The sequence below is a fragment of the Chionomys nivalis genome, chromosome 25 (genome assembly GCF_950005125.1).
Source record: "Chionomys nivalis chromosome 25, mChiNiv1.1, whole genome shotgun sequence".
In the NCBI taxonomy this organism is placed as follows: domain Eukaryota; kingdom Metazoa; phylum Chordata; class Mammalia; order Rodentia; family Cricetidae; genus Chionomys; species Chionomys nivalis.
In genome coordinates, this window is record NC_080110.1 from 18,913,680 (window position 1) to 18,934,985 (window position 21,306).

Sequence of the window (21,306 nt, forward strand, 5' to 3'; positions counted from 1 at the left end):
TAGGAGATGAGACAGGAACATTCCTCATAGAAACTGAAATCATGCCTCAGTGTAACCGAAGAAAATAAGCCATGCCTCTTATGCAGGACAACACCAATTTATAAGGACTGGATTCAGGATATAGTCATTTTTCCTTATTGTTATTATTACATAGAAACACTATATAGGGCAGAATGTCACGGAACTAAGACAGATGAAAGAGCTTCAGAACACTTGTTTTCTTGCAAAAGAGGGGATGCATGAATTGAGTGTAAGTTCAGATATCTTACCAGGTTCTGTACCATGCACATTCTCTCACTCCTTAGTTCAGCCACCAGTCCATATATGTCCACAAAGTCATGGTCATTTACATGTTGTGTTAAGTGATCCAGAGCAATGAACACTCCAGTTCTTCCAACCCCAGCGCTGCAAGGAAGATGAAATCACTGTTTTCAGCAAAGGTTTAGTTGTGTTGAGGATGATGATGATGACGGTGAAGTATGGTACAGACACGTTCTGAGAAGTTTCATTTCCTTAGCTGGAGATAGATTCTTTTTTTTATTTGGAGACTCTTTGGATATTGATTTTACCAAAACTGTGTATAAACACAGAAAGATGCTTTATCTTATTACTATACTACTTTTTATCATAAATAAACATACAGGGCAAGAGATGGGTTGTGATTTTTAAATGATTTAGAGAAGGGTCATCCAACCAAGAGATTAAAATAGCAAATCCTGTACTGATCAAGATTTTTTTAAATTTTTTTAAGGTTTTAATGAAATTAACTTTTTTAAAATTTATTTTACATACCAACCACAGTTTGCCCTCCTTTCCCTCCTGTTCCCCCCAATTCCCATCTACCCCTCATCCAAATCTATTCCTCCTCCATCTCCATTCAGAAAAACGCAGGCCTCACATGGGTTTGAAGAAAGCATGGTACATCAAGTGGAGGTAATTTAACTTTGCCTCGTCACTCATTAACTCTGCACCCACCTCACCTCTGTCATTTAGACTTTTCGAAAGCTACCTTCTGGTTTATCACAACCAATAAAATGCTTAGAAATGATGAGTTGAAATGGACCTAAATCCACCTTCTATAAGAAAATAAAATACTCATCATGATTATAACAAGACCTCATCAGATTGAAGACCATCGCAAGCGTATCATGGGCTCCACAGCCATCTTACTTACCTGCAATGCACAACCATAGGGGTAGTGTCGTGGGCTCTGCTTGTGCGCACCAACTTCACAAAGTGAATCAGAGGGGTGGTGTTCTCAGGAACCCCATGCTCAGGCCAGCCAGTGAAGTTACACTGTCGGACAGTCATGCAGTCTCCGTGCTAGACAAAGTGACAGATTAGAAGTGATAAAATTTGTTAGAATGACATGCTAGGCAAAGATAACTGATATTTTGTGTATATAACTACTAATGAAATCTTTTACTGTTACAACTAACAGGATTGAGGCTGCCAATGGAGCTCAGGGGTGGAGCTTTGGCTTAACACACAGAAAACTCTGTTCAACACCCAACACAAAACAAAAGGAGAGGGGAAATTGTATGGCATTGTGAATGGCATCAATAAAAGATAGATCTTCAAATAGATCTGAAGACAAATCACAAAATATATTATAATGTAGCATGACATCCTACAGAACTTAGGTTTTGAAACAATTTGACATAAAACAAAATACTTGAATTCATTATCTATATAAAACAAGGGCATTGAGTATCTAGTATGTCAGAGAGGGGAAAGACCATACATAAAGGGGAAGCTATATAATAATATAGTGGTAGCCAGTACTATCTCTTCTGTGGTGGTTCTGGATTCAAAAGAAAATGCAGGGGAAGGAAAGATGGCTGCAGTGAGAACCAGCTTTCAGATCCCCACACCCATGAGACATAGCTGTAAACCCTATGCTGTACCGGAGAGGCAGGATCAAAGCCAAGCGGACCAGTGAAGCTCATTGGCCATCCAGCATAAACAGTATACTGAGCTGGAACCTATATGCTTCCGGTTCAGTGTGAGTCTCTGTCTGAGACTGCAAAGGTGACAAGCAATCAAAGAAAGACTTCCAACATTGACCATCGACCTCCACATGAATATGCATGTACAGATGAACCTGTGCTCACACCACACATAAACCTGTGCATAAATCTGTGAACCACACATGACACACACATGCATACACATCAGATCTTCAAGACTCAGGGATGAATGGTGTTGAGACCACTGTCTTAATATAGTTTCCTCACATAAACACAGTGCTTGTTGTGTGGTACTTTGATCCCATTGTAACAGTAAAGTTTGCTTTGGATCAGAGGGTGGAGCTAGATATTAGCTGACCGAAAATAACCACAGAGAGTTTGGAGGACTGAGGACAGATAGAGAGCTAGGAATTAGTAGGGTGGGGCTTAGAGGGGATATCAGCCCTTTTGAACGGAGACACTAAAAAGACAGGAGGTCACTGATTGCTTCTCTGCTGCTTGTCTGATCGTTCATGTTCTTACCCCAATATCTGACTCCCGAGTTTCTATTGATAAAGAATAATTAGAATAATATATCAAGTGCTCTAGTAATTTCTTCCTTCTTCTATGTATTTTTCAGCCCATGAGTTTGATGCCAATTGATTAATATATATTTTAATCACATGATTTGGAATGAGACAGTTATATGCATACTCCAGCATACATTTACAAAACAATGGGAAAGCATGGTCAAATACATAGCCTATGTACAAGGGATAATTCTGGTATTAATTTCCCTTTATGCATTTAAGCCAATCATATTTCATACCATATTCACTTTCCCTTTTTTTTTCTTTATTTTACCCTTTCGATTTTCAGGTCCCTGATGGTCCAATCGATCTGAATGTCCTCCGTAAGCTTTGTAATCACTATGTCTCCAAAGACGGTCACAGGCTTGTTGTCCTCTGGCCAATACTGATGGCATCTGATCTGCATCCGGAGAAGAATCAGCAGTCATGAGCCGTCATAGCGCTGCTCTTTATAACCATCAGTGCCACGAAGGCAAGGCTACTTTATAGATAGCAAAGTCTTTGATGATCTATACACAGCACCAGCTGGAACATTCACGAATATCAATATAATTATAAAAGAACACATTGTTGAGGGTATTTCATATAACTCACCCGCCCTTTTTCGAAACACTGTGTGAGCATTACTAATGTTTTCGCTTTGGTTTCCCAAACCATTCTCCAAAAATCTCCAACTGTTCCTGGTAATGGGCCTTGGGTAGCAATAAACTCATTTGGACATAAGTATCCCTGGAAGGAAGCAGTTTCATACACAGCATCAGCATATTTTTACTTCTGATCAATAGTGGGAATATATTAGTTGTAAATGATGGGATTATTTAAAAATATTGTCTACTTTTGAATAGTGAATAATCTTAGACACTGCAGACTTCCGACATCAACTAAAAACCACACAATCCAATGTAGTTTAATGGAATTTGATAATGGGGGAACATAAAAAATGTGTAGAGGGCATGAGGTATACAGATGGAACAAACAATGATTCCAAAGGAAGAAGATAAAGACTTAAAGATAAGGGAATTTGTATGGAAAATTAGGGATTCGAATTGTATGTATTGAACGTGAACTATTAGCTATCCATGTTGAAATGTTATACAACCAGGCATGTACATTTGGATTAAAGGGAAGAAGCTCTATGTAGAAAGATAATTTGACATAAAGTCACCAGATCACCAGAAACATGAATTTAGGAGGAGGCTATAAGCTCAAGGATTATGATTTAGATAACTTCAAGGCTCACAGGTCAAATTGGTAAGAGACAATCAGTGTAGTACTGATGAAGGAATCAAAACTTCTGACATATCCAATGAAAGGGCAGAGGTGCTGATATTTGATTCAAGTTTCCTAAGTGGTTAACCAGCCATCTCAAAAGGAGCAGCTTGTGTGTGTGCGTCTGTGTGTGTATTGAGTTTCTTTGGCATCAAAGCATGATTTGAACAGTTTGAATAATAGATAAGAAAGGAGAAGAATAGGAGGTGAGCACAGTCAGTTTCTTAAGGGACTCTAGTGTGAATGGGCCACATTACTGCAGGGAAAAGTTTGGTGTGACGGTGTTGGTGTGTAATCCCAGCAGCTGAGGTATAGAGGCAGGAAAATTAGGAGTTCAAAGTCATCCTCAGTTACACAGGGAGTTCCAGGCCATCTTGAAGTTCAAGAAACCCTGTCTCAAACAGGGGGTAGGGAAGAAGGCTGGAGAGATGTCTCAACAATTAAGAGAGCTTTTACCTCTCCCAGAGAGCAGAGTTAGTTTCTAACACCCACATCAGACTTCTCATGGGCATCTGTAATTCTAGCTCTATGCTAGTCTAGGCTCCTTTTCTAACCACCATGGGCAGATCCCACATCCCAACCCAGGCACACATGGTCATACACACATACACATAAAATTAAAAAATTCTTTAGTAACGAAGAAAGCTACATTAGGATGAGCATGTAGATAGTTAAAAAGTGCTAGTATAATATTATGATATTTATTTTTGTAAGATGAAGAAAATTAAAATATGTTTGCTTGTTGGTTTTTTTTTTTAAGAATAACACTAATGGGGCAGAAGAGAGAAAAAAAAAATCCCCAGCCATTGTTCTTAGAGTGGAGGAAATAGCTACTTAGAGTCCATGAGAATTTGCCTTGGCTGCAGAAGAAAGAATGGATCAGTCTAGGGCTGCAGTTGAAGATGAACAGGAGGTGTTCCCACTGCATCCGCTGTGAGGTGGTACAGACATCAGATACAGGTGGACATGTGGGACAGGACTTGGGGCTGGGAGAAAGAATGAAATAATACCCATAGCAAAAACTCAAATGGATTAGAGGACTATGACATGATCAAAAATCTCTGGTTAGGGGCAGAAGTTAAGTGAGTAGCCAACAGATGAGTGGCCCAGCTTGAGACCCAGACAATGAGAGGGAGTCCACCCCTGACACTACCTGGATGGCCAGGACTCAGAGGCTGGGTAGCCCAGAGACCTAGGATAGAACTAAACATGGCTGGCAAAAAAAGAAAATGTCAATGAAATAATTCCTCATGATATTCTGCTATACTCAAAGATTGTCATTTAGCCCAATTGTCATCAGAGTGGCTTCACCCCACAACTGATGGAAACAGATGCAAAGATCCACAGCCAAACATTAGGCATAGTTAGGAGAATCCTGTTGAAGAGAGGGATTGCAGGAGCCAGAGGGATTAAAGATACCACAACGAAACCCACAGAATCAACTAACTTGGGCTCCTAGGGGCTCACAGAGACTGAACCATGCAACCAGGGAGCCTGCATGGGACTGAGCTAGTCCCTCTGCACATATGTTACAGTTGTGTAGTTTGGACTTCTTGTGGGACCTCTAACTATAGCAACAGGGGCTGTCTCTGACTCTGCTATCTGCTTTTAGCACCCTGCCTTCCTACTGGGTTGCCTTGTCCAGCCTTAATAGGAGAGGAAGTGCCTCTTCTTACTCCAGCTTAATGTTGCATGTCTGACTGATACGCTATGGAAGGTCTGCCCTGTGACGGCGTAAATGAATGCAGACAGATTATAAAAAATATATACAGCTTTAATAGGGAAATAGACTTACAGGACCACAGGTTCCCGCAGAGAACAGGAAAAGCAGAGAAAAAGGGGCTGCTGGGATCACGCCTGGCAGATTTATACGTAAACATTAGCCCGAGGCGAATACGCCCCCAATGGGTGGGGCTTATCCCTACATCTCCCCCTTTTGTCTAAATAAGATAGAACAAAACCAAATACAACTATATACCATAATAACAAATAATAAATATAACAAACAATATTGAGAACAAAAGTTTTGCTAAACATTCTATCTCAAGGAGTCTAAATAACATAGAGAGTAACTACAATTATATAATCTTCAACTCCGTCAAAGATCTGAGAAGGGAATAAATATTACTTAACAAATGAGAGATATCCAAAATGTGCAACAATTGACAGAGACAACTGACTACCTGGGCAATCACCCAAAGTCTCGTTAGCAATGTTGAGTCAACCAACTTTGGCTAAGGTCTACAATTCCGGTGTAATTATTTCGGGGCATAAGCCATGCGGGCGGCCGGGTGCCCGAGACGCAGCCCCACCGCTCATATTACAACATTGCCCTTTTCTGAAGAAAAAAGAGAAGGAGTGGATGGAGGTGGGATTTGGGAAGAGGGACTAGAAGAAGAGGAGGGAAGGAGGGAAAACTGTGATCAGAATGGAATTAATTAATTAGCTTAAAAATTTCTGTTAGAAAACTTGCGTGTAAAGTGGCCCACATTGGTGTGTTTAAGTGTATTTCTCCAATCATATCTAGAGGAACAGAGAATTCATCGAGTTTTCTGTAAACAAGATGGGGTCGTCATAAAGGCTACAGACTGAGAGAAGAAAAAAATCATTCAAGAAATCGAAAACAAAAGAAACAAAAAATGGACTATGAAATAGAAACTTTGGGAGAAGGTGACGTATCGATTGGAATGGAAAAGGCTGAAATTCTGAAAAGATTTATCAGCTACAGGTTACAGCAGAGAGGGAGAACTGTCAAATTCCAGGGATCCAGGAGGAGAGATTTTGAAGACTGTGGAGAGGCTGCAAGGCTGCACTGCATGTGATGATGAGGTCTGTGCTTTGAACACTGAGATGACGTCAAGCAGAGGGCAAGTGACCAGAAGAGATCAATAAAATAGTGAGAATAGCAGCAAATGCACATTCTAAACGGATTTTGACATCATCAGGAATTAGGAGAGTGGTAATGTTGACAGAGCAGCAGTGACTGTGGAGTTAAATCTAAAAACATTTGAGACAGTAGTTAAAACACACACAAAACAGGTCGTGTCTTCTGTACTTAATGCCATGAACTCAATTTGGTGGCTTCAGTGAGGAGGGAGAGAGATGGGCAAAGAGGAACACGCCGGCTTTGTCCTTCTTTAGGTTTAATGTCTACGGTGGAGGATGCGGACTCAGTGGTGAGCCAGGTTTGGAAGGAAGCATCCAGGTTTAGAGAGGAACCAGGTTGGATGCTAATTAATATCACACATGATCAACTATACTTCATTCTGCAAAGAACTTGAGCATAAACACATAAAATATTAGTTCTTTGAAACTTTTAGCAAGTATTTATAAAAATAACATTAAATGATCCTTATTTTCCTGGATGGTAAAGCATTATTTTTGTCTTCTTCTTCTTCTTCTTCTTCTTCTTCTTCTTCTTCTTCTTCTTCTTCTTCTTCTTCTTCTTCTTCTTCTTCTTCTTCTTCTTCTTCTTCTTCTTCTCCTTCTCCTTCTCCTTCTCCTTCTCCTTCTCCTTCTCCTTCTCCTTCTCCTCCTCCTCCTCCTCCTCCTCCTCCTCCTCCTCCTTCCTCATCCTCCTCCTTCTCCTCCTTCTTCTCTTCTTCTTCTCCTCTTCTTTTCTTCCTCTTCTTCTTTGGTCAAAGAGTAAATGTAATTACTTTTTTTTTAAAGAAATGTGTTAAAGAAGGCACAGTCATATGCTGATCCACGAAAGCTTTGTATTCAAATGACCCATGTTCTAATCAGTTCTCCCATTGCCAGGGTGAGTTTTAAATGTATAAACCTTGTTTTTAATTCTTCCTTAATACACATATATACAGCCCTATTACACCCTGCTTTTCATATAGAGAGGACAATTAAAGTTTTTCTCTAGGTAAGGCGACTTGCTTTTAAAGGAAAGCTAAGGAACAGTGAAATGTCACACAGGAGGAAATGCTGGAGACACTTCCTTCATATTTTATTAGAGTTAGGGAAGCATGCCACTTCTTTTTACTACTTAGCCTCTAGTTGTATCGGCATATAAAATTCACTTCCTCCAAAAAGAGACCTACCAGATAGAAAGCTTCCCCTGAATGGAAATATGCAATTTAACTGGTTTTAAAGCTCTATAATAGTTAGAAAAAAAGGTGTGAGTTTCATGGCACATTTCAAGTCTGATCATCATCACTGAGCCTACATGGCAGTTTTTACAGCTGTCCTTAAGTTAGTTTCTAAGATTTGCCTCTGGGTTACTAGCTAAGAAGTATAAAATCTACTCTAGCTAAACACCCATTACAATAAAAGTAACATGCATTCATTGGGTGCTTCTGAGGTGACACAAATGTGATTAGGTGCTTGCACACATTGGCCTCTTCAAGCCTGCTGCAGCCTTTAGGGAAGGTGTTTTTGTTCCTCATTCATGGAGTTAGAAACTTGGAGTACCTAGGGTCACAGATACAAAAGGGCAGAGAAAGTAGGCACATCCAAGTTTTGAATCATTAAAAGTGCCTCTCTTAGTGAACCCATTTGCTTACTTAGTGCTATATCCCAGACATTGTAGAATACGTAAAAAAAAAAAATAATTTATTGCCAACAAGACAGTATTTTTCTCTATTAATTTCAAATACATAATTATTTTATTACTCATTTTAGTAATGCCCAACCTGGCTAACTCTCAGGTCATTGTTAACAATTCACACAAAGACACACAGGGTTAAAAGCTGTTGACAGAGAATTTCTAGTGTACGTGCTTGGTGACAGAGACTTTCTCTTGTCCATAAAATCTCATTTCCACTGTTGGTTCTCCTGAATTCTTCGAGACATTCAACTTGTTACCTCTAAGGATTACAAGCTCTCATCTTCTTTCTTTCTCATGGCACATCCTTTATCAAAATGTTATAGCTTCTCACTAAGTGCTGGCTAAAGAACCACAATTCTCCAGCCTGGTCCAGGACAGAGGAACATAGGTATGTACTATCACACAAGCCTAGTGGTAGGTCTTGTTTTCAGTAACTCCTGAATACCACCCTCTTTTATTTCCCTTTCCTGGAACTTGCTTTTCTTTTTCTTTTTCTTTTTCTTTTTTTTTTAATTTTTCGAGACAGGGTTTCTCCATAGTTTTTGGTTCCTGTCCTGGAACTAGCTCTTGTAGACCAGGCTGGCCTTGAACTCACAGAGATCCATCCACCTGCCTCTGCCTCCCCAGTGCTGGGATTAAAGGCGTGCGCCACCACCGCCCGGCTGGAACTTGCTTTTCTTCACACAGAAAAACTCTTTTAATGCCTCATTTTAGTTCTCTTCCCTTTGCACCCAGATTCAAAGAAATAAGAACCCCAATGCCACTCTAGCCCTTGTCTTTTGCTCTTGGGGATACTTCATCAACTTTCCATTGAAAGTGTCAGATGGGTGATAATAACATTGCATACCTTTAATCGCAGCACTCAGGCAACACCCAGGCAGAGGCAGCAGAATTTCTGAGTTCAAGACCAACCTGGTCTACAGAGTGAGTTCCAGGATAGCCAGAGCTACACAGAGAAACTCTGTCTCCAAGGGAAAAACAAAACAAAACAAAAAACCAAACAAAACAAAAACAAAAAGAAGGTGTCACATAACAAAACTGGTAAACTGGGGGGAAATGAAGAATCACATGTGTTTTCTGAGGTAAAGCATACACCAGTTACAGATAGAGTAGTAAGGAACACTATGGTATCGTCGCTGTATGTTTCCCCCTTGCTTTGGGTATCTACAGTAAGGGATGCTTTCCTGACGAGTATTAGCAATGTAGTACACTGCTCACAGTGCTATGCAAACCTACTTCCACATGGAGTTCCTTCTCCTATTCCTGCTTACCATGTAAGTCACAGGAAGTTTTTTTTTTTTTAACAAAAAAAGATTTCATACATTTTAACATCACTTGATTGTAAGATAATGTATGTCTTCAGGCTTCCTAGTTTATTGCTTGAAGTATGTGTTTAAGTATGTGCTTATGCATGTAAGTGTTGTCTGAATGTGTATATGTGTACCATGTGCACAGCTGGCACCCTCTGAGCCAAAGGAGAGTGTCAGATCATTATGAGCCACCCTGTGGGTGCTGGAATAGAACCTGAGTCTTCTACAAGTGCCACAGGTGCTCTTAACTACTGAGCCATCAGCCCACAGCCCAATCCCTGCTTAAACTACCTCATCCCTTGCAATATTGCCTTATTGCCTGCTGACAACTTTAACATTTTGAGAGAACACTTGGAGGTTCATAAACATTACTTTGCTGTCTCATCTGTTTGCTTGTCATGCTTACTAGAATGAACTGCTTTCCTTTTTTTAAATCAAAAATAGATTCTTCACTCATACAAAACGTTCCAACTACAATTTCCCCGCCCTCCACTCCTCCAGCTTCTAACCTCCCCTTCTCGCACAGATCCACTCAAAAAAAGAGCTTGCCTCTAAGAGACAACAACAAAACAAAAAAACAAACAAACAAACAAAAATAAAGATATAATAAGACAAGGCAAAAGCCCTCATATCAAGACTGAACAACACAACCCGATAGTAGGAAGAGTTCCAAGAGCAGGCAAAAGAGTCAGAGGCACACCTGCTCCTACTTCCAGGAGTTCCACGAAAACATCAAACTAACAGTCATAAGATATATTCAGAAGACCAGGAGCAGACCCTGTGCTTGCTGCTTTAGTCTCTGTGAGCCCATATCATATCCTATTTGACCATTTGTCCCACATTTGAAACAACATTGCAGAAATTAGGTATTGATTTGAATCTACTTATCAGGCATTGAAAATAGTACAATGACTTAACTTTGTCACATTCTATAACATTGAGGGCATTTGATCAATAGGATGGTGTTTAACTTTTAAAAATCTAGATATCTAGGCATTATTGCATAAAGTGGGACTTCAACAGGATCTAGGACCTAGTTAGTCTATGATCAAAATTAGTAAGTATAAAACTCCTGTATATTTAGAAAAGAATGGCAAACCCCAAGGATTCAGTCATTTGGTGGATAAATAAAACCTTACAAGAGTAAATTCATATGGTCAATTCAATAGAGACCTACAGATATAACATCAAAATGGGATAAAATCTATATCTTCTTTAGACCATCACTAATATGATATGTGAAGGAGTTTTCATTATTTATGCCACTGAACTGACAATAAGACCCAATAAAGGATTGTAATTTCAGAGTAATATTGACTAGTAAGGAATAATAATGAAGTCTACACATACAGCGCTTCACAGAAGCATGGAAACAATGAATACAATCCAGATACGTTTGATGTAAGGAAAAGGATGAGGACGCATAGAAGGACCTCAAATCAATTGAAATAAATGGAAGGAAGTGGCAAGTCAGTGAGTAGGAAAATACCTAAGAATAAGAGAATAATGTAAAACTGGGGAATGTTCACAGCAGCAGAAATCTTTGAGTGTCGTAAGATGACAGTGATTAATCTCCCCACTCTAGTTGAAGCCAGTAGGGGAAAAATGCATAATAGAGTTGTTTAGAGATAAAGTCATCTATGTTGGGAGAAAATGAATGAATTGATGCCTGGAAACAGTAACAATTAATTCTCAAGGATATTTAGGAAACATTCCAAGATGATTGCCACATTAAATGACCAAAGGGGCTCTTCCCACTATTAAGTTGTAAGAATGTGTCAGCCAAGCTGTGGTTCTGGATGAATAGAGGTTTCTAAGTATTGGGATGGCGAAGAATATTGGCAGAACAAAGAAACAAAGAAAAAAAGAGGGATAGAGAACAAATTGGTTTCCTTCAATTTTCTGTTTGACTCAGTAAGATTGATTATCTTTGACATGCCAGAGACTACACTGAGTATGTCACAATTATCTCCATGTTGACTCATTGATGTGTGCTGATTGGCTAGATGGAATATATATTTTACATCAACATCATCCCTTTGATGGACTCCGTATCTCACAGGGAAAGGCATGTAACAAGTTTTTACATTGTATGAACATGTCTGTCACTTTGACTGATACTCCATTGACAGAGAGATTAGTTGACTTTGTGTTCACAGAATATATTAACAAAGCCTGTGAAATGGGGCAAAGGTCAGGGATAGTGAGAAGAAATGTTCTATCGGCACAAACCAGCAAAATAAATAATGAATTAAAAGCCAACATAGTCCCTTCTCTGAAATATGTGTGCATCAAGTTGTTATTAGGAGAAATGACATTTTCTATCCCGTAGTGTTGGAGTGAATTTGTTGTTTTAAGTATTTGAAAATTATAGTATTCATGCTGTATCTATGAAATTAGTAACTTACAGAAACATAGCTGGCATTGATGTAATCTGATCCTGGAATGCTGACATCAGCTATCAGCTTCACTCTGTTATTATTATCTGAGAAAGATAAGAAATCATAATAGGATTTTCAAATTGCTAAGACCTCTGTACTACGAAAGTAATATAAAAGTTCATGATCTAATAATCCCAATCTATATATGAGTATAACACTTAAAAACATTCCCTCATGTCCCATATTTCTACTCTGCAAAATATCAATTAATCTGATCTTACACATATTAGAATTCTTACACGTATCATTACAAGACTAGCTACAAATGTTGTGCCATACACTCTATTCTGAAGATTGTTTTCATTTACTTAATCTTTCGACACAATCTTAAGTATATCTAGCTTGTGTTCTTAAGAAGAAACACTGCATTTTTAAAATAGCATACCCTGTTTAATTATGGAGTGAATTGATACCACTTACTCTTCAAAATGCTGGAAAACATAATGGAGCTAATCACATAGCTGTAAAACTGCATTTGTACAGCATACTGCCAGAAGTAAGAATCCCCAAATCATAGGCCCACCTTTCATATCTTGAAGATACTGTCTAATTATCTCATAATTTTATCAGGACACACAGTACACACTCTGAGGATTAGTTGAACATTTCTTAGGGCATTCATTATATGAATATTCTTATTTTTCAGAAGTTCACCCATAGACTCTTCTGAAACTTGATTTTTTTTAAAGGAAGTGAGATGTAGGTTTACCTTTTACTATTTATTGTTACCTGAAACATAATAGTTCCATCTAAAATATTACTTTTATTATATACTAGATTATCCATATATGTAGGTCTAGTTTTAAGCCATTTATTCTTTTCCATTACCTATTCTTTCTTTAATATAAAAATTCTAGTTATTCTTCTTGAGACTATTTTTAACAACACCATCATCAAGTAGATATTCTGTGGCCAGTAATTTCTTTTTCAAGAAGTAGTGCCAAAAAAGTTCTTGGGAATTTCAACCAAGTTTATTTTATAACTGTAGTGTCTTCTAATAACTTTAAGCACAGGAATCAAAAAAGATCTTTGATTGAATTATTCAGAGGTTTGACTGGGTTGTGTGCCTAAGTGGTTACTGGACATGGTTAGCCTTTGTAGAGATCTGGGTTGTCAGCAAAGGGAAAAGAAAGGAAAGGCTCACTGTCTTCATGGAAGATACATAAGAAGAGGCCAGTGAATTCTTACACAATACTAAGTGAACCACTTAACTTCTCTTCTTCGTACTCTTCTCAACTGTACCATGCAGTTATAATATTTATTATATTATAACTCTTGAAAAAATGTAAAAGTTTATAGGAAGTATTCAGTACTGTTCTCAGGTTCTCCAAGTTATTAATCTTCAATTAATATATCATCAATATTAATTATTTAAGATGTTTTAATTATTTTGTGGGAAATTATGATCAATGCATTGAAACTTAGAGATTCCCAGTGTTTAAATAAATTTCTACAAATTCTTTATGTGTCCGTTATCAAGACTTTTAAGATCTGCCTAATGACATTATAGCTAGTCTTTTACTTCAGGAGGGGAAGCCGTCAGACTGCTATTCACTCGGTACACCTGTTTATAACAAGCCAAGTCAACAACACACTAAACTTTTTCTCATGGTGTTGGGATATTAAGGTCATCATGTCCTGTCAGACCCGGATTTGGAAATTCTGCAAGTATTTGCTGCTAATTCTAGTATCCTAAAGCCCTGTAAGCTAATATCTTTCAAAAGCCTCTGTGATATTTGAAATCTTTCTGACATTACTCAGGAGAAATACAGCACTATGCAAAGCTGGCTTAAGCTAAACTTCAGTCTACTGAAGTTTATTCATTCGCTATGACAAAAGACTCAGTTTCCCGGATTTATGGGTCCTGTTCAAGCATAATGGCAACACACAGCCACAAAATCTTGGTTGTTCTCCTAGTGTTTATGCCTCTGTTTCTGTGTGGGTTTGTGTATGAAAAAATGTTGTCTATCCTACAGACACAGCTATGACATTACAGATGGACTTCTAGTCTTAACTAGGGATGGGGTCTTGTCACCTTCAGAATTCAGTACTCTGGCATGGATCACAGTCTTATCCATTCAGAAAGTTATCAGCATTTAAAAGAAAATGGTCTGTTGGTTACTAACCATGAGGGATAACGTCTGTTGAATGGCTTCTGTGTCCCTGTACTGGCAAAGTGATTTACATGACTATTTTACCAAATCCTGCTATGAGTTTTACGAGGAACAGACAGACAAATAGTGTGTTGGTAGTCAAAGACAGGCAGCAACAAAACAGAACTGGGTCTCGGAGAGTCTCATTATTTTTTTTTTTTGTCTTAACTTCAGTATGGAGGTTTCAGACATTTATTCTCCTTGCTCCTTTTTATAGTTCGCGAGTATGATCATTTACTCCCGTTAACCACTCTTGTTCTCTTCTCAGCATAAAAGTAATAAGCTGATGATGGGAACTTTCTTTCAGTCAAAACAGGGACCATTATTAACCAAGACCTTCATTACAAAAGAAGGAAATGTTGCAAAAAACACCAAAGAACTCAAATTTTTCATACTTTAATCATCTTAGAATTAGTTAGACTTATTTGAGCTACTTTATATGTGCTGCTATATTATAAATTACTCCCAACTTTATAGTGTAACTAGAACTAAATACTAATGAATTCATGGTAGTTGCCTTTTGATCAGAGAAGGGTATAATACTTATTTACACTGAATGCCGCTTAAATAAGCATGTTGCAAGCAGTATAGAAGAAACTTAGTGCAAATACATCCCACAACATGGGCGTTCCAACTTAAACTTAAGTTGTATCCAATTCAAGTTAACTTTCTTAAAGTTAGAATAAAAAGCATGTCAAAAAAGTTCTGACTTGAGACAGGTAGAGATTATCAATTATCTTCTTCACACATCACAGATTGGTCACCTTACCACTGAAGTCATTTTCTTCTGATGTCATTTTGTTGCAGAAGGACTCTCCAGGGGACAATGCTGTTTCTTTTTCACTCTGTTCTGCTTCCTAGACTCTGCAAGTTGTATGGATTATAACCTCTGATATCACAACCCTCTGAATTCGGCTGCCTTCGTGAATAATCTATGCTCTAGAATCAGCTTGTGTGCTGCTTCTTCCTATTTAAATTATGGGATTATGATCTGCTATAAATTGGTACATCCCTAACTAAAAGGGCCGTCCGTAGGGATTTCCTCAATATGTTTATGTATTTGTTTACTTGTTTATCACAGCACTAAGCTTGTGTCCATTGGGAAGCTTTCTATCAATGAACCAATATTCCCAGTTCTTTGCAAAACCCCTTTAAAGATCTAGGCAGGGTCTCATTGTATTGCTCGGGTGGATTTTGAATTCCTTAGGTAGAGAGAGCTGTTCTTGAACTTTCAGTCTCCATGCTAAAGGCTCCCATTTACTTGAGATTACAGGGCTGTGTCGCCTGTTCTGCTTCCTGGTATACAGTGGAACCAAGTTTCAAGGCATCAAAAGTCTCAGTTTCTTAATAGAAAATGCCTTGGCTCAAAATTCTATTAAGCAGCGACATGTATTCAAAGACTATAATAATGTTATATATGACATATTAGCAACATAGGGATATCAAATCATCTATAATTCTTAAAACAGTAACACTTCATATCCCTTGAATCAAAAAATGGAATTGTCCTACAGCAAGGTACACTTCTGCCTCTCTGCAGAAACAATTCCAGTCGTGGTGGGGGAACATGGACTCTGATCATCAACTACTATTTTGCAAGGCATGTAATGTTGCATAAGACTACTATACTCTTAAAGAAATCTAATACACAGAGCTAAGTATGAATTTCCCTTCCCTTTGAGACATGTTCAGTAGGAAGATGTTAAAAGAGTTAAATTACAAAGCTGAAAAGCAGGTCAATCTACAGTTTCTTGCACCTGCATAAATGAAACTTGTGTGAGCAAACTAAAAACCATCTAAATTAACTTCAGTAATTAGGAACAAAGCAAATGCGATACAACTTGAAAGCTACCATTAATGAAGTGTATTGTTGCAATTCAACTAATGTGGAAGGAAACCTTCAACAAATGCAAAAAGTTGAGATGGTGGGCATTTAAAAACACTTCACAGTTGGAACACAGATGGAAATGGAACATACATGGTTTTATGTTTGGAAAGCGATTTTTTGCTCTATTCCATGGGAGGTCAGCATCCGTTGAAGAAAGATCTTGAAGAAATTTTGGTAATTCCTGTGGGGGAAAAAGTCATTGCAAAGTTTAAATTTGGTAAATATAAAATTCTGCTTAGTAAAGCACAATTCTTTATTCTAAATCATTCTAGGTTGTGTGTATATATTCCCACATGTATGTGCATCTACATGTTGGAGCATAAGAGACAACCTTGAGTGTTATTCCTCAGTGCCACAGGCCAATTTAATTTTATTTCTTTTATAAAAAACAAAACAAAGCATCTTTTATTGGCCTGGGGCTTAGCAAGTAGGTTATACTGTCTGGTCAACTAGCCTCAGGTATCTATCTGTGCCCATGTCCCCAGTGCTGGTCTTACAAATGCCTGCTACCCTAGACAGCTTTTATATAAGTTCTACGTATCCAATTTGTGTCTTCATGCTGTCAGGGTTGGCCTCCTGAACTATCATCCCAGTCATAAATGTTTTTGGTTTTTATTTATTTTATTTTATTTATTTATTTATTTGCAATTTATTGCAGAGCTATTCTCCCAGGGCACACTTTTTTTTATTATTTTTAATTAAAAATTCCTATCATAGAAATGGGAACAAGGTCAAATGAATAGCAATGATTTTCCCTAGATGTCCCTATTACTATTCTGAATGATTTTGATCGGCCTTTCCTTGAGATAATTTCACTGACCTCTGGAGAGCACTAAGGTGCCACATGCTACCCATGGCTTCATCAGGCGCACACAACTGTTATTTAATATGTTAATGCCTCTTTAGAGGGAAGAAGGGAGTTGAATGATTTATTTTTTGTTTTTTCTCCCCAGACAGTGTGATTTCATGCTTATTAATTGGCACAACCCTGGTCATTTTGAGAAGATGTCAAAGGTCAATACCGCACTCCGTGGGCCTTGTTAAATTGATAGTGGAATGCAAAGGTGTGATTTAGAATGATCTGACACAGCTGAAGAGGTGGGAAGATCGACTGTTGACATTGGAAAGAAAACTGCTGCAGCTGTCTGTCTTGCTCTTTCTAATGCATCTTTAAGGAAGCTGGTGGAAGAAAATGTATTGATTGTTTGGTTGGGCCAGTGATTGCCATTCATGAAATTATTGCATCATCTGTAAAGATAATAGACTATATTTTCCATTTTAATGTAATTATAAAATATTTCTTTTAATTCAACACTTCTCCTTTCTCCCTTCTACTAAAAATAAAAGAGATACTGAAGAGTTCTTTTCATATACAGATATATCATGGGCAAGTTAGGGTAAAAGCAACAAGGCTTATTAAAGAAATGAACAAAATTAGAAGACCCAAAATAGCTTCCCGGTGTTAATGTGTTAGAAGAATTGAAAGGGGAAGGGGAAGGAAAGACGCTGGAAATTGAGTTGAAAATAATACAGTTTGGAATTAATCCACGTACGAGTTTCCATTTATAGTCTTAAGTGATTGTGGCTATGGTAACCCACATTCAGTCACCAGTATGGTAGTTTGAATAGCATCTTGATACGGGGGGAGGAGGGTCTTATTCTTATTAGGCCATAGAACCTCAGTGGTCTTCCCTAGGTGGCTCTTTCTGCTGCTGATTGATGTCCTCTCCCTGGGAACAAGATGAACAGATTACTTGGCCCTCCTCCTGCTTTTGTATTTATTCTCCCTCTCTGGAGTAGTTCCCTCTTTATCTTCTCATTGGGATTCGGCTCCTGCTACTGTTTGAGACATCACCATGTGTATTCATTTAAGCCAGCATTTAACATTAATTCCCACATCTTTATGCACATTTCAATCACAATCCATTCGTCCTGTTTGAAACATGTCTCTCATCACTACAGATCTTACTCTGAGTTTATGTGTGGTAGAAGTGATCAACCTACAGCTGGCGAGATGGTTCAACCTTTAAAGGCTTGAAACCAAAAGTCTAAGAGATTATCATCCATGAGATTTGTGCCAAGCACTTTCTACACATTCTGTACGTAGTAACTTTAGTATTCTCAGTTCAGTGGGTTAGATATTATCCTTTTATGGATGAAGACATTGGGGGGGGTAGAGAGATTAGGCAATTTGTGTAAATTCATTCAGCTTGTAAATGCGTATTGCATGCCATAGAACAAAACCTAATAAATAACTAAAAGATAAGAAAATAAAACATGAGGTCAAAGACTAAAAAAATTTGTGCATCCAATATATATGTTTATTATGATGTAATAACTTTGGTTTTTTAAAAGACTTAATAAAGCATAAGGATAAGAATGATTTGGGTTTTTTGTTTGTTTGTTTTTACAAAAGAGTAACATGCCCCCCCTCAAAAGCTAGAATTTTTCTGAATACATGGAAATGCATTTGTTAATAAAACTGTTTATCTACTTAGTCATGAATAATTTATTTATGCTTGCTCCTTTTCTAGTAAAATTACACTTTTGCTCCTGAAAAATTAAAATTTCTTTCTGTGTAAATGCTAAGGGAACTTCATGGCTCCTGTGGCCTTGCTAAGCCCAGCCCAGTATTACTTAAGAAGTATAACCAACAAGCAGCAGGGGGCTCCATTCATTCCCTCACATTCTTCTTATTCCTCCCTGAGAAACTGAAATTTTATAATTCTGAATTATTTAAGCCAATTGTCTGCCTCTTTGTTTCAGAAGTTCACACACTAAGAAATTCATGAATAAAAAGGTAGAAGTAGACTTTTGGGTACAATATAAAATCTACTTTGCTTTCACAATGTAAAATAATCAGATCAGCTAGATAAGGTATTTAGGACTCTTAAAATAGATTGTTTACAGCTCTAAGCTTTATGTGTCTAAACAATTTCAATTTTATTGATATATGATACTCAGCTAATTAATAAAAATACTATATCAAAGAAACATGATAAAATTGTTTAAAAAGTAAAATTATATTCAACTTTAGAATAACTTAAGCAATGAGGTTTTAGTTTTACAACTCTCCATGTAAGACAGCATTTAATTAATAACAACGTAGAAACAGACCTCATTGGACGTAGGTATTACTTATCTGTATCATGGTAGTTCTAGAAGTCATAGTATCTGCAGTGTCTACAAATGTCCGGCTCTGTTCCCTGATCATTTTACAGCACAAATGCGCTTTAAGTTACACTCATTATTCAATGTTCTTACCATAAAACACAACATGTAATCATTAAGTGCCTAAATCTAACACAAATATTTCAGTGTAGACCTACATTTACAGTACGATCTAGAACTCACACACAAATATAAACTAAGGAATCCATCCCTCTGTGTTTCCAGTTCCAGCAGGATGAAAGAGCAGGGAGCTGGGCCAGCCTGCCATTGCAGGGAGGCCCGAAGAAGATCACCTTCTCCTAACACAGTAGGTGAATCCTCTGAGGAGGTTGCACCAAAGGCCACCCAGGGTAACATTACTATCTAAACAATCAACCTGGTAATTGGGTATTGATTATCAAGGCCAGAGTCCTCCATGGCCTGGCATGCTTAAAATGGACATGAAATGTGACACAGGAAACTACCGGAGGTCTTGCAATGTTGTGACAACTGCTGGCAACATACCGAAAATTCCTCCTGAAACTTTAGGTTGCTGTTTGTGCAGAGTTCCTCGACATGCTGCAGGAAGGATTTCTTGCTTATCGGCCTCCAAGGAAAGAAAGGTATTGAACGGAACCATGTTAGTTTGTGCGCTTTAGCTTAAGGGAAAGCTTGGGCACTGTTTGCCCTGCTAGTATCTAAGCAACAAGGACACTGTAAAACCCTTCACACAGTCCTTCAAAGTCGCCCTGTCCTATTTACTAAAGGAGCTCTTCCTCTTTAAACTCACTTTCTTTGCATTCATCAGGCAAAATTCTTTCAATGTCTCAGCGACTTCAAAGGAAAGAGTTAACATTTTCATGAACAAAGGTTTTCACATAAATGTAAGGGCATAAAGTTATCATTGACTCTTAAATGCACATAATAGCTCTTTGTCATACAGAAGAATTTTACACATTACAAGGTTTTAGAAGATATAAAATATTGCAGTGACCTCATTCTCATAATGATATGGCTTTTAAGCCCAAAGGGGTTTAAATATCCTCCATATTACTTCCCAAGTTAAAATACAGACATGCAGGCTTCACCCCAGAGAGAGAGAAGGCATTTCTCCAGTTACCATGCAATTAGTCATGCTTTTATGATTTATATCCAGCTTAAAGGTTTTTCCAACAAGCATTCAGAAAGAGAGCCACACATTAAGAGTCATCAAGTCAGTGAATCTAAAGCTGATATTCAGAAGGAAGGGGAAAGAGTTCACAGACTTACTTGATGGATTTTCTATAACTAAGTAACCTGCAACAGAGACCATGTTAGATGCATTGTGAGTGGGAGTGGATGGCTCATTCTGAAAGAGTTCTAGATTAAAATCAGAAAATTATCGTAAATCAATAACGTATAAGTACATTATGGTTTCGACAAACATGCAAGAATTAATTCCATTTTCAAAAATTATATTAATTGAAACTATTTTAGCTTCTCTTCCAAGTTATAAAGGTAGCATTATCGTTTGAGACGGGGCATTAAAAGCAGGCCAACTTTTAATATATTGCATAGGAGAAAGAGTTAATACAGATTCAAGAAACATTTTCTTTATTTAGAAAGTGTGGCAAAAACGGGAAGCAGAAATTGTTCAGAATTATATTATATTGCTCAAATCTTGTTTCATGACCGAGTTTTGGTTAATATACAGTCATAACAATCATATTTCAGCCATTTCAACAACTTTATGTACATTTTTGTGATATGTGACTGACAAAGTTAAACTCTGAAGCACGAAATATTTTAACAGAAAAAATACATAATGCAACACACACTTAGAGATATGTTCCCTGTTAAAAAATATCATGCACAACAAATTTGCACTGCAAAAAAAAGCACAAAAGGCACAAATATATACACAACCAAAATGCAGAAGGGAACTTTTTCAAAGTTTTACAATTCGGATGATATTACAAATTATTTTACAATAAACTTCAAGAAAAATTTTAAATATGT

General features: G+C 37.7%; 1 protein-coding gene across 2 annotated transcripts in view; it reads right to left on the reverse strand.

The window, feature by feature from the left end:
* Window positions 1-21,306, reverse strand: part of Ptprq (protein tyrosine phosphatase receptor type Q) — a 169,657-nt gene that overhangs the window by 2,549 nt on the left and 145,802 nt on the right. For both annotated transcript variants that reach the window (XM_057757836.1, XM_057757837.1), the window contains exons 36-43: window positions 20,578-20,604; window positions 19,834-19,915; window positions 16,249-16,339; window positions 12,085-12,161; window positions 3,134-3,268; window positions 2,814-2,939; window positions 1,175-1,323; window positions 270-405 (exon numbers count right to left, since the gene is read on the reverse strand). In XM_057757836.1, coding sequence (XP_057613819.1) covers window positions 270-405; window positions 1,175-1,323; window positions 2,814-2,939; window positions 3,134-3,268; window positions 12,085-12,161; window positions 16,249-16,339; window positions 19,834-19,915; window positions 20,578-20,604 — 823 coding nt within the window. The remainder of the gene's footprint in view (window positions 1-269; window positions 406-1,174; window positions 1,324-2,813; window positions 2,940-3,133; window positions 3,269-12,084; window positions 12,162-16,248; window positions 16,340-19,833; window positions 19,916-20,577; window positions 20,605-21,306) is intronic.